At 40.9% G+C, this 13081-nt stretch overlaps 1 protein-coding gene across 3 annotated transcripts in view; it reads right to left on the minus strand.

Annotated features, from left to right (window-relative positions):
• LOC126100972 (unconventional myosin-XVIIIa) overlaps window positions 1-13081 on the minus strand; it is a 306712-nt gene that overhangs the window by 15831 nt on the left and 277800 nt on the right. For all 3 annotated transcript variants that reach the window (XM_049911635.1, XM_049911637.1, XM_049911636.1), the window contains 2 exons: window positions 9801-10054; window positions 5166-5363 (listed from right to left, as the gene is read on the minus strand). In XM_049911635.1, the coding sequence (XP_049767592.1) occupies window positions 5166-5363; window positions 9801-10054 (452 nt within the window). The remainder of the gene's footprint in view (window positions 1-5165; window positions 5364-9800; window positions 10055-13081) is intronic.

Below are 13081 nucleotides of genomic sequence, written 5' to 3' on the forward strand. Positions count from 1 at the left end.
ACCGTCATCGAACCCATCGTTCTACCATTCCTAGACCGGCAAGGGAACTTGCTGTTCCAACAGGACAATGCACGTCCGCATGTATCCCGTGCCTCCCAACGTGCTCTAGAAGGTGTACGTCAACTACCCTGGCCAGCAAGATCTCCGGATCTGTCCCCCATTGAGCATGTTTGGGACTGGATGAAGCGTCGTCTCACGCGGTCTGCACGTCCAGCACGAACGCTGGTCCAACTGAGGCGCCAGGTGGAAATGGCATGGCAAGCCGTTCCACAGGATTACATCCAGCATCTCTACGATCATCTCCATGGGAGAATAGCAGCCTGCATTGCTGCGAAAGGTGGATATACACTGTACTAGTGCCGACATTGTGCATGCTCTGTTGCCTGTGTCTATGAGCCTGTGGTTCTGTCAGTGTGATCATGTGATGTATCTGACCCCAGGAATGTGTCAATAAAGTTTCCCCTTCCTGGGACAATGAATTCACGGTGTTCTTATTTCAATTTCCAGGAGTGTATGATGCTGGCAACAATCAGAGCAAAATGCCTCGGACCTTTGGAGGTGACGGAGTCCCACCTCTAACTGACAAACCAGGGACTCCTAAGATACGACTTGGCAAACAAATGGTAATGAGATGGGGAGCTATGAATATCAATGGGGGCTACTCTGGGAAGAAGGTAGAGCTGGCAGAGGCTGCACGTAAGATGGGGCTGGACGTTTTAGCTGTCAGTGACATTCGGGTAAGGGGTGAGAAAGAAGAGGAAGTGGGAGAATACAAGGTCTACTTGTCAGGAGTCAAAGCAGGAATAGCACAATGGGGTGTAGGGCTTTACATCAGGAAAGAAATGAAACCCAGCGTAGTTGCAATAAGGTATGTAAACGAACGACTGATGTGGATAGATTTGACAGTGTCTAGCATGAAAATTAGGATTGTGTCAGTATATTCGCATTGTGAAGGGACATATCAAGATAAGATGGATAGTTTTTATGAGGCACTCAGTGATGTAGTTGTTAGAGTAAAGGACAAGGACAGTGTTCTGCTCATGGGTGATTTTAATGCCAGGATTGGAAATCGAACAGAAGGGTATGAAAAGGTTATGGGTAAATTTGGAGAGGATGTGGAGGCCAACAGGAACGGGAAACAACTCTTGGATTTCTGTGCCAGTATGGGCTTAGTAATCACAAACTCCTTTTTTAAACGTAAGAACATTCACCGGTATACTTGGGAAGGCAGGGGAACCAGATCTGTCATTGACTATATAATAACAGATCAGGAATTCAGGAAGGCTGTGAGGGACACACGTGTATTCAGGGGATTCTTTGATGACACTGATCATTATTTAATCTGCAGTGAAATAGGGATTGTGAGGCCGAAAGTGCAGGAGGTCAGGTCCATATGTAGGAGTATAAGTGTGGAGAAACTTCAGGATAAGGAAATCAGGCACAAGTACATAACAGCGATCTCAGAAAGGTACCAGTTAGTTGAATGTAGTCAATTACAGTCATTGGAAAAGGAATGGAAAAGGTACAGGGACACAGTACTAGAAGTGGCTAAAGAATGTCTTGGAACAGTAGTGTGTAAAAGTAGGATGAAGCAAACAGCTTGGTGGAATGATACAGTCAAGGCAGCCTGTAAAAGGAAAAAGAGTGCGTATCAAAAATGGCTACATACCAGAACCCAGGTAGACAGAGAAAGTTATGTTGAAGAAAGAAACAAAGCCAAACAGATAATTGCAGCATCCAAGAAGAAATCTTGGGAAGACTTTGGAAACAGGTTGGAGACTATGGGTCAAGCTGCTGGAAAACCATTCTGGAGTGTAATTAGCAGTCTTCGAAAGGGAGGTAAGAAGGAAATGACAAGTATTTTGGACAGGTCAGGAAAACTGCTGGTGAATACTGTGGATGCCTTGGGCAGATGGAGGGAATATTTTGAAGAATTGCTCAATGTAGGTGAAAATGCGTTCAGTAATGTTTCAGATTTCCAGGTAGAATGGGATAGGAATGATGATGGAAATAGGATCACATTTGAGGAAGTGGAAAAAATGGTCAATAGATTGCAGTGGAATAAAGCGGCTGGGGTGGATGAAATTAAGTCGGAACTCATCAAATACAGTGGAATGTCAGGTCTTAAATGGCTACACAGGATAATTGAAATAGCCTGGGAGTCGGGACAGGTTCCATCAGACTGGACAAAAGCAGTAATCACACCAATCTTTAAACATGGAAACAGAAAAGATTGTAACAACTACAGAGGTATCTCTTTAATCAGCGTTGTGGGTAAAATCTTCTCAGGTATTGTTGAAACAAAAGTGCGAGTATTAGTTGAGGACCAATTGGATGAAAATCAGTGTGGGTTTAGGCATCTTAGAGGTTGTCAGGACCAGATCTTTAGCTTACGGCAAATAATGGAGAAATGTTATGAGTGGAACAGGGAATTGTATCTATGCTTTATAGATCTAGAAAAGGCATATGACCAGGTTCCTAGGAGGAAGTTATTGTCTGTTCTACAAGATTATGGAATACGAGGCAAACTTTTGCAAGCAATTAAAGGTCTTTACATGGATAGTCAGGCAGCAGTTAGAGTTATTGGTAAATTGAGTTCATGGTTCAGAGTAGTTTCAGGGGTAAGACAAGGCTGCAACCTGTCTCCACTGTTGTTCATATTATTTATGGATCATATGTTGAAAACAATAGACTGGCTGGGTGAGATTAAGATATGTGAACACAAAATAAGCAGTCTTGCATATGCGGATGACTTAGTTGTGATGGCAGATTCGATTGAAAGTTTGCAAAGTAATATTTCAGAGCTAGATCAGAAATGTAAGGACTATGGTATGAAGATTAGCATCTCCAAAACGAAAGTAATGTCAGTGGAAAAGAAATATAAACGGATTGAGTGCCAAATAGGAGGAACAAAGGTAGAACAGGTGGACGGTTTCAAGTACTTAGGATGCATATTCTCACAGGATGGCAACACAGTGAAAGAACTGGAAGCGAGGTGTAGCAAAGCTAATGCGGTGAGAGCTCAGCTACAATCTACTCTCTTCTGCAAGAAGGAAGTCAGTACCAAGACTAAGTTATTTGTGCACCGTTCAATCTTTCGACCAACTTTGTTGTATGGGAGCGAAAGCTGGGTGGATTCAGGTTACCTTATCAACAAGGTTGAGGTTACGGATATGAAAGTAGCTAGGATGATTGCAGGCACTAGTAGATGGGAACAATGGCAGGAGGGTGTCCACAATGAGGAAATCAAAGAAAAACTGGGAATGAACTCTATAGATGTAGCAGTCAGGGCGAACAGGCTTAGATGGTGGGGTCATGTTACACGCATGGGAGAAGCAAGGTTACCCAAGAGACTCATGGATTCAGCAGTAGAGGGTAGGAGGAGTCGGGGCAGACCGAGGAGAAGGTACCTGGATTCGGTTAAGAATGATTTTGAAGTAATAGGCTTAACATCAGAAGAGGCACCAATGTTAGCACTAAATAGGGGTTCATGGAGGAACTGTATAAGGGGGGCTATGCTCCAGACTGAACGCTGAAAGGCATAATCAGTCTTAAATGATGATGATGATGGTGATGATGATCATGGGGACAAGAGCAAACTTCACTGAATTGGAGTATGTTAAATAAGGCAGTTCATTTGTGGACTTTGTCCCTATCAATTTAATTGTGATGTCTGGAATATTAAAACAACTTTACAATCACTGTACACAAGAGTACAATATACAATATGCTGATTATCAGAAGCATTGTATTTATTTTGTGAATTGGATGTTTGATCTGTACTCTTAACTTCCAACAGTAACTACAGCACTCTGAGAAAAAACGTTCTATAACGAGAGGTTGGGGAGTGTGCTTAAATAGTAAGATGAGCAAGATTGAATTATAGGAAGTCTTACTTCCTGATCAGATTTTACTTTGCCACTTGATATTACATTAAGAAACCAGTTGAACATATCCTAAGACCCAGGTGCGACACCTACCCATATCACCTACCCAGTACTTCCTACTCCAATCCTGCCATAGACTAATCGTATCTCATCAGCAACAGGGCCACCTGTGAAAGCAGTCATGTCACCTATCAGCTCAGATGTAGTTTCTGCTCCATATTCTATCTGTGCATACCACTAGTCAACTGTCCACTCGAATGAACGGCCACAGTCCAACCGTGTCCAAGAGTAGAGTTGACTATCCAGTGGCGGGACACGCTGCTGAGCACAAATGGCTGCTTCACAACATGTTCCACGCGGGACTCCGCCCAACCCCCTCCCCTCCCCTTCCCAACCAGTTTTTCAGAACTATGTAGATGGGAGTTATACTTGCAAAACATCCTTCATTTCTGTAATCCTCCCGACCTCAATTTCCACTATATCCCTACATCCACACTTTCATCCCAACAGTGCCCCCTTCCAATCAACTGCATCACATCAGCATTATGGGCTGCTTGAACTTACCGGTTCCAAAGCCCGTGTTTCGCATACATATCTGATGCACCTGCTGCCTCTCCTCCCCATATTCCTAGCATGTACATCTGGTACCTCCCTCTGAACCATCAGCCATGCTTCGCCAGTTCATATTATTGTAACTAATCTCAAAAATGTATCAAATAAGCTATTTGCGGCTATATAGCGGTACTGAACTGTGTACATGTTTTGAATACCTTATGAAAGTAACAACAGAATGTAACATATTTCACAAATTAACACAAAAATGAGGATATTTACCCTAGATGAGGGTGCTGGTTATGTGATCAGTGTCAGAAGTAAGTTGCTGGCCATTATTAATAGCAAGTCTAGAATTTCTCACTTGCTTTCACTATCTCTTAAAAAAAAAAAAAAAATTTACTCATTAAAGTATTGCTATTTCGCCTGCATGGTGATTTGTAACTGGTTATGTAGTTTATATCCCTCATGCAGCCATTTTCATAATGTAAAATGCGTATATTTAATGCCACAGTACCCCCCCCCATTTTTTTTTCCTCTCCTTACTGAAAACGCAACAATATTCAGGTTCTACACTACTGTAAGACAACATCAAAAAATATTTTCACTGTCAATTTATTACAAGCTGTGATGCAAAAACAAGCTAATACTTGTGGCCCACTGGTACACGAGTCATCTAAATCATACTTTCTTGTTTCTGAGACAATAGCTGTAGCTTTTCCTTACCTCTGCCAGCTCTTCTTCATTCTCTTCCAACTGTGTCCTCAGCTCCGAACGTTCCCTTGCAACGGCTGCTGCTCTATCCTCTGCCTCAGAGCGAGACCTCTGTGCTTCCTCGAGCATAGCCTGAACCTCGCTCAGCTCCAGCTCAGCTGTCTGACGCGCCTTCACTGCTGCCGCTCGGGCCACCTCCAGATCTTCCAACTAGTTGCAAAATACAAAGAAAAAGAGGAAATTTACAATATTGAATGGATACTATGGAAGGTAGCTCTCCCGTAAAAATACCAGACCTGTCAGCTTAGCAATTTTTTTTCACAATTTCCTGAAAATTATAATAGCAACATTCTGCAAGCATTAACTGAATGAAATGTGCTGGTACTTCTTCATGCCCATTGTCATCAACATTATTTATATAGATATTGGTCTAGGACAGGGTCTCAAGAATATAAGTGAAAGGGATTAGATATTATACAGAGTGTTTGACTATTATATGAACAAATGGAAGAGGCAAGTACAGTACAATGAAACAGTCAAATAATTCTAATGAAAACAGGTCCGGAAACCAATGGTTTCCTCAATACAATGTGTTATGACTGTATGAACACCTTACAACAGAGTTCACATAATCCAAAGTGCAGACATGCACTTGAGGACAAATACATTACAAGTATTCCATATGGCCACCACTCATGTGAAAGCAGGCTTCAACAGTTCTCCTCATCGATGTCTGTACACATTCAAAAATAACAGGCATATCCCAAATGCATTGGTGACTATCAGCAACGTGTTCCAGGAATTCATTAACACTATTTACATGGCTGGAATACAACAACAAAAATCCAACATGTTCAAGTTGGGAGACCTTATGGTGGGCTAGACATTCCTACACATCCACATGAAAGTGTGCCAGTGCACTATCATGCATGTACCATATACGGATTCTGTCACCATAAAGATGACTATTGAAACAGTTGTTTAGCTTGTGTCACAGAAAATGAAGGTACACACCACCAGTAAGTTGGACAGGTAGAAAATGTGGCGGACCTCGTTTTATTAAGATTATTTGCTGGATTATCCTCTGCTTGTCACTTTCATTTGTATCCTTACACTAGTCAAACAGCCTGCAGATGGAAGATACCTGATGCTGATGACTGTATCATCAAAGCACAAGACAGGGAGCATTCAACTTACAAATGTTGACAGTTATCAACAGAATACAATAACTTATACCTGAAGATTATCAAAAAACAAATTTCTTTACCAATGACCTTGAAGAACTGTATGTATGAGGAGTGTTCAAAAATGGTACAAAACAAGACTGGGTATAACTGATGTCTATATTCAAATGTAATCACCACAGGCTTGAGCACAACTGCCCAACTGTTTCACAAGCCAATGGATTCCCTGTTCCCAAAATTCCTGTGATTGTGACAGGAGCCAATCTTCCATAGTGTCCTTTAGTTCATCATCTGACTTGAACCACATCCCTTTGAGATGATTTTTTAGTGGACCAAACATGTGTAAGTAGCAGGATGACATGTCTGTGCTTGAGGAATTCAATGATTATTGGATCTCAGACGTTGAAAAAGATTGAGAGCATCAGCTCCATGCTGTGGTAACAGCTTTGAATTTTTTAGCGGGAGGTGACAATGCATGCTCCCACTGCATACAGTCCCAATTTGTATCTGGCTCAAAGTAATGGCACTGATCGTCACCAGCAATGGTCTGCTCTAGGAAAGCAGAGTCTTTAAGATTCCAGAACAGGTGGTGGTGTGCTAGCCTCACATGCAGCTCCTTTTGCAGTTCTCTGAGCTGCTTCAAAAACCACAGCGTGCTCACTTTCCGGTAACTCTAACTGTTGTACGCAGTTGTCCATGATGTACCAACCCTGGCCTCCAGCATCACTGTTAACATTTGTATTCTGAAACATCAATCACTCCTCACTAGGTCATTCACCCTGTCAATGAGTTCAGCCATGATTACTTCAGTTGCCTGGACTGGCCTCAGGTCATCACTCAAACACCTCCGGCCTTCATGAAAACGGAGACAACTTTCTCATTGGCTTGTCAGACACACAAGTCTCCCCCACACGCAGGCACTTTCCAGTGATGTATACTAGCTGGTTAAATCTCTTCTGCAGTCAGAGATCTGGTAATTCCTCACTGCTCCACAATTCTAAAATTTTGCACTTTGAATTCAATGATGCCCTTACATGCACAGCTGCATCAAATGGACAGAACACCCAACTGCCTGCTTCTCTCCTGCAGCATGTACTCTCACATGTGAACAACCACACCAGACACTACTTCACATCCCTAAATGTCTCACTATGTTCTCCCGAAGTGGCATATGCAAAATTCCAACTGTTTTGGTTGTTACAGTGCTTTGTACTTTTTCATTTGAACAATCCTTATAGATGGGAACAAATAAAACAATTAATAATTTTTGCTTCTTGGGATCTATTTTAGAAAGAGGGGGAAAGCTGAATTAGGAATAGCTGAAAGATCATTGGGATGCTCTACTCAGTTTCATAGAGCAGGAATGTAATGAACAGAACTAAGAAACATATTAATAAGTTGAAAGTGTTAGAGACAGTGGTTTGGAGATCTGTAAGAAATTCAAGAAAAGAAAAAGTAAGGAACAATTACATTTAAAGAGAATGGAAGTGAAACAAGGAATATGCAGTATTTTGGGTAGAAGGAAACTGCAGTGGTATGGAGATCTAAGAAGCATGGCAAAAGTAGAATATTGAATCTAAACTGAGATGTGAAACTGAAGGATGAAAGGAAAGAAGACAACCCATTACTACCCAGGCCCAAAATGTCAAGTCGATAATAAGATTTGGTGCAAAAGATAAAGAAGACTGAAATACAAGGAAAAACAATCTTGAGGAGACAGGGCAGAATATTTGTTTGCTAATATGTTAAAATTTCTGAGCTAATGTTATAAATGGTGTAGGAAAGTTCTTGTAGAATGTAAGTACTTTGGGATTAGAGGAGACCATGCACCGAAAAGCAGAAGCGTTAAGTTGTCAGGAGGCACACACAAAAGAAAGAAAATTTTTCTAGCTTTCAGAGTTATCCTTTTTAGAAGATAGAGTGAAACACACACACACCAGGTGGCAGGTATATGGGCTGGCAAAACTGTAGCACCATTGGGGAGCAGTGTATGCTGAAGCCAACATGGGGACATGAATTGGGAGGGGTATCATGTGGGTGCCAAAAGAATGTGCCACACATTTGTTTGTAAATCTTCACTTCAAATGAGAAGAAATTGTAGGTCAAGATATAGTTAGTAAGATGAGCAAGGAATAAAGTGATGCCTTAAGAGTCTGAAGGGTGTTGGAAGAGGTAGAGTTCGATAGCAGCAGGACCATGGGCATGAGGGATACCATCCTATCACCTTCTCCCAAATCATGTCCCAGCATCACCTTCAGCATATGCTGTTTCGACCACTGTAATCATGCCACCCCATAAAAGTGCCATCCCTCTCTCCTGCATACCTAGCTGGATAAATCGGCCATCTCCTTCCACACCAACAGCTACCCACCCCAGTCCCTCTCTCTTTTTCCTGCCTCCCTTTTCCTCCAACCACCCCACTCAATACTACTGCCATCACAATCTGTCCACCTGCTGCAAAATAGCATTAGCCCTGTTAGTCTAGCCGACACTATGTATGTGTGTGTGTGTGTGTGTGTGTGTGTGTGTGTGTGTGTGCGCTTGCATGCATGTCAATAATAATAATAATAATAATTCTAGATGACATGTGTTCCCTGATAGGACTTCACTTTTTGCAAACTTTTCTTGTGCTGTAACCAAATACTGTAATAATTGAATCATTACAATGAAGTACTACAAAAGTGGACAACTCTAACAATGCTCCTCTTTAACTCATTGTTTGGAATCATTGATATCCTTTTTTTTATTATTCTTCGAACAGCTGGATTTTATTTGACCAACTGTCACATACCTACCACTGTCTGTCAGCCAGAAATACAAATGAGTAAGATAAAAAAGTAAATAACAACAAATAAAACGATTATCACACACACACACACACACACACACACACACACACACACACACAGTCTCTTAACATTTAAAAAGCAAGAATAAGCTATCTAATATTGTTGTTAGGCTTTAGGGGTAAAATCTTAAAGAAAATTGTGAAACTAGGGGACAGAATGGCTGGCCAGTGTTTTCCTTCAAGAGGCAGAATTCTAATACTGCTTACTGGCACATTTAAAAACTATTTTCAGCTTCTGGAGCTGTTAGCTCCTTCCACAGGAAGGCGAGCATGACAGTTTGGGAAAAGAGTGCCTGTCACTGAAGCCCCAGGTTGAGAGAGATCCACCCATATTGACAATCTGGGTAGCAGGTGACCCTCCATCCTTCCAAAACTTATCACACTTTCCTCCCTGCAGAAAAAGCTAGCAATTCCAAAACCTAAGAATAGGTTTTTTTTCCTCTCCCCACTTTCATGTGTGTATCAGCAATACTGAATTTTGTCTCCAGAGACTAAGTATTGGCCAGCAATTTTGCCCCCTTATAATTTTACAGTTTCCTTGTAATATTATTACCATTTTCAAATAGCTGTTAATGAGGACCAAAAGTTTCCATATATAAATCAAAGTATTATCACCTGGTTTCGAAGCTGTCTAACAAGAGCTTTGCCCGGAGAGTCTGCCCTCGCCCTCTCAAGCGCCGCCTGTGCATCCCGCAAGAGGGCCTTAGTCCTGCGAAGGTCACGCCGCAGTCGCTGCAGCTGCTCCTCTTCTTGACTGCGACCAGCGCGAGCCATTTCTTCGGCAGCTGCTAACCGCCTCTCCAGTTCATGTCGTTCCCTCAGGAGAGCGGTACGTTCCTCGTGTTCTGATTCTAACTGGGCTTCCAGTGCTGTTTGAGCCAAAGAAAGTGGAAAGTTATGTTTTGTGAACTCTGTTTTTATTCATATTCAAATTAAGCCACAGCAATTTTTATTAAAAGTATGGCACAGCAACAAAAGACTGCTAAATGTTATTTTGTTTATAGTCTGGTTAAAATTACTTGATAGTTGACGTCTGTCATTTGCTACTGCAGTGTTGCCACATCAGCTTCTGGCTACTGCTCAGTTATAGGCATCACACAAACACAGTAGATCACTTCACAAATGCTGTTAATGCGTAACACAGAGCAGTGTTGGAGGTGGCCACTGCACAGTATGTCACAAATGTAAGAAGCTCTATCAACAGCTGATTTTAAGTGACCAATGACAGAGGACGCATTTTGTAGCCCTGAATTTAAACTCGCATCCTAAGCTAACCACAACCTTGTGATGTGCAGTGTACCCAAGAAAACAGCGATCAACAATCTGAAGTACAACTACAATCACAAATGCTTTGTTCACAGCAATTATAGCTAATCTCTATGAGCAAATGCAAAACAGAAAAAATTAGTTTCTGCACTAAAAGCAAACTGTAATTTTTCGTTATCATTGGTAACCTGAAACTATCCTCACACTGGCTACATGAGCTGTCATATTACCAACCAATGAGCAATCCACACTGGACCTTGGTTGGGTTAAGCCTCTTCCACTTTTCTCTGTCCATAGCCAGTCTTTTCATTTCTGAATATCTGCCTCCTTTGATATTGTCCAGCATTTGATATCTTCTTTTTATCATGTGTGATGAAAAATATGAAATAAAAGTGCCAGACCCATGATTTGGGATCCAAACACACCACAAAAGAATGCCAGACAAAGAATTTGATGTGAACTGAGCAACTGCTGTGGCAGTTTAGCAACAGCAAAGTGTTTGGGCATGATGTTGAGCACTATGATTGGAATAAATCAACTCCAAAGCATGTACTGTCAACTACCAAGTAAATTTAACAGCCATCAACTACGAAGTAAATTTAACAGCCCTAACATTTGTTGATCGTCATTTTGCTCATTGAGGTAAACCCTTTCATAAAATTTACATCACATATAAAAAAGCTGTATTAGCTCACATTTTTAATTCCTTTTATTTTTTAATCATCTGCTGCTTCATAACAGGTGATATGTATGTGTGACCTGTAGCAGATTGTCCCGCATAGATGTGCTGGATGCGCTTAAAGAAAATGAGTTTAATTGATGGCTGTTAGACTGACTTTTAATGTATACTTTGATTTGTGCCACACTCCCAATGACTCTCCTTCATGATGGGATATAGGAACACAATATGGGAGCGAATGAATGAATGAATGAATGAATGAATGCAGATTTTGAAGTTAGTTAATGCTAAAATTTAACTGGTGGTATTCTGCAGATCGGTACAGTGTGACTATTGTTTTGGTCAAAAGTGTAATGCTAGTAATTGCTTTCTGCCTCCCACCTGACGTACAGCTACACATCCCAACAGTAACAGTTCTGTTGTGTTGCGTTTTCAAAGACATAGCAGCATGCTCAGAAGTTGATTGTTTTGTGACGCCTTTATTTGCTTTGCTGTTGAACACTATCTGTCACACTTCAAACTATTTCACAGATGTACACACCCAAGAAAGTAAATTTGCTTGAAACATGGCTTGGTATGTTATATCTTGCTGTAATTCTGCTGTAATCCTAATAATAAAAATGTAACAAATTTTTACATACCAGGAAATGGTCAAAATGAGAACTCTCATCACAAACAATGCAATTAACGAGAACAAAGCCAGTTGATGATCATGTTACTTGCAATGAAAAGCAAAGAATGTTAACTGCAATCATAGAGACATGTAGTCACTGTAAAGCCGCCATTAATTAAAAACAGTTGAGCCCAAATGAAGTTAGGTGGAAACTTTCACACATTTCATGTTTTCACAGAATATATTATTTATCATCCACTGATAGATAATCTATGAAAGTCCTTTACAAAATAAAAATTATCAATTTTAGATTATATCATTTTTCTAAGGAAGTCATTTTAGAAAAACAATATTTTATTTCTATGTAGACTGATTTACATTCATCTTTATACAGTCTCAGCAGAGGTAATATGCTAAGATTTTGACTGGGTCTGTCATTAATTATTTCTTTCACGACTTAACATGATGCTCCTCAGGAAAATGTCATGGTGTCTACACTGGGACCACTACTTATCTTTCATTGACTCACTGTCAGTGAAATAACAATTTTAATACTGTTGTTCACCATTCATTTTTTCCCTTATGTTCCAGGCTCTTTGACAGATACCACTCATTACTTATGAAAGGTTTGTGGCAGGTTTGAAATGTTGAACACAAAACAAACTAGTCACACAAAATTAGTTTTGTTGATCTCACATCTGGTTCACTGGACAAAACTTAGTAACCCGAAGACATCACGCCATGTAACGGCACCTCAAGCTTTTACAATGGACTCAGCGTGGTGAGTGAGAGTGTACACACAGATTTTCAGGTATGCTACGTCTGGATGAATCCCCTTGATTAGATTCCAAACAAGTACCAAACTGTGAGAATGCTGACTGCTGCATATCACTCACTGTTCCAAATAGTCCCAGGAACTTTCTATGGTCATAAGATTAGCTGATTTAGTGGACCTGTTGAAGTGCAATAGGGTACCTGTGTGTTGGTCAAATCAGGAGCATATGCATACAGTCCTGGGAACATAACTACTGTTATCTTGGAAGATGGGAGCATCCACAGCATATTCATCATGAACTGATAATGTTGAAATAAACACCCTATGTTGACATTCACAGTGGCCTGAATGAGTGGCCTAAGTCATGGTATGAGAAGCACCACCAAAAATTATCAGAACCATCTATGATCTGAAATACACCCTCTGCACATAGTGGGTCAAACACACTGTAAGACCGTCAGTGCACATGTTAGACCACAATACGCACCTCCAGCCAGCTCCTGTCCAGTTTCTGTGTTGTTTTGATAACTCTGCTTTATGTGTCACTATAAAAAGCAGCCTTC

This window comes from Schistocerca cancellata, chromosome 9, assembly GCF_023864275.1.
Source record: "Schistocerca cancellata isolate TAMUIC-IGC-003103 chromosome 9, iqSchCanc2.1, whole genome shotgun sequence".
Taxonomy (NCBI): domain Eukaryota; kingdom Metazoa; phylum Arthropoda; class Insecta; order Orthoptera; family Acrididae; genus Schistocerca; species Schistocerca cancellata.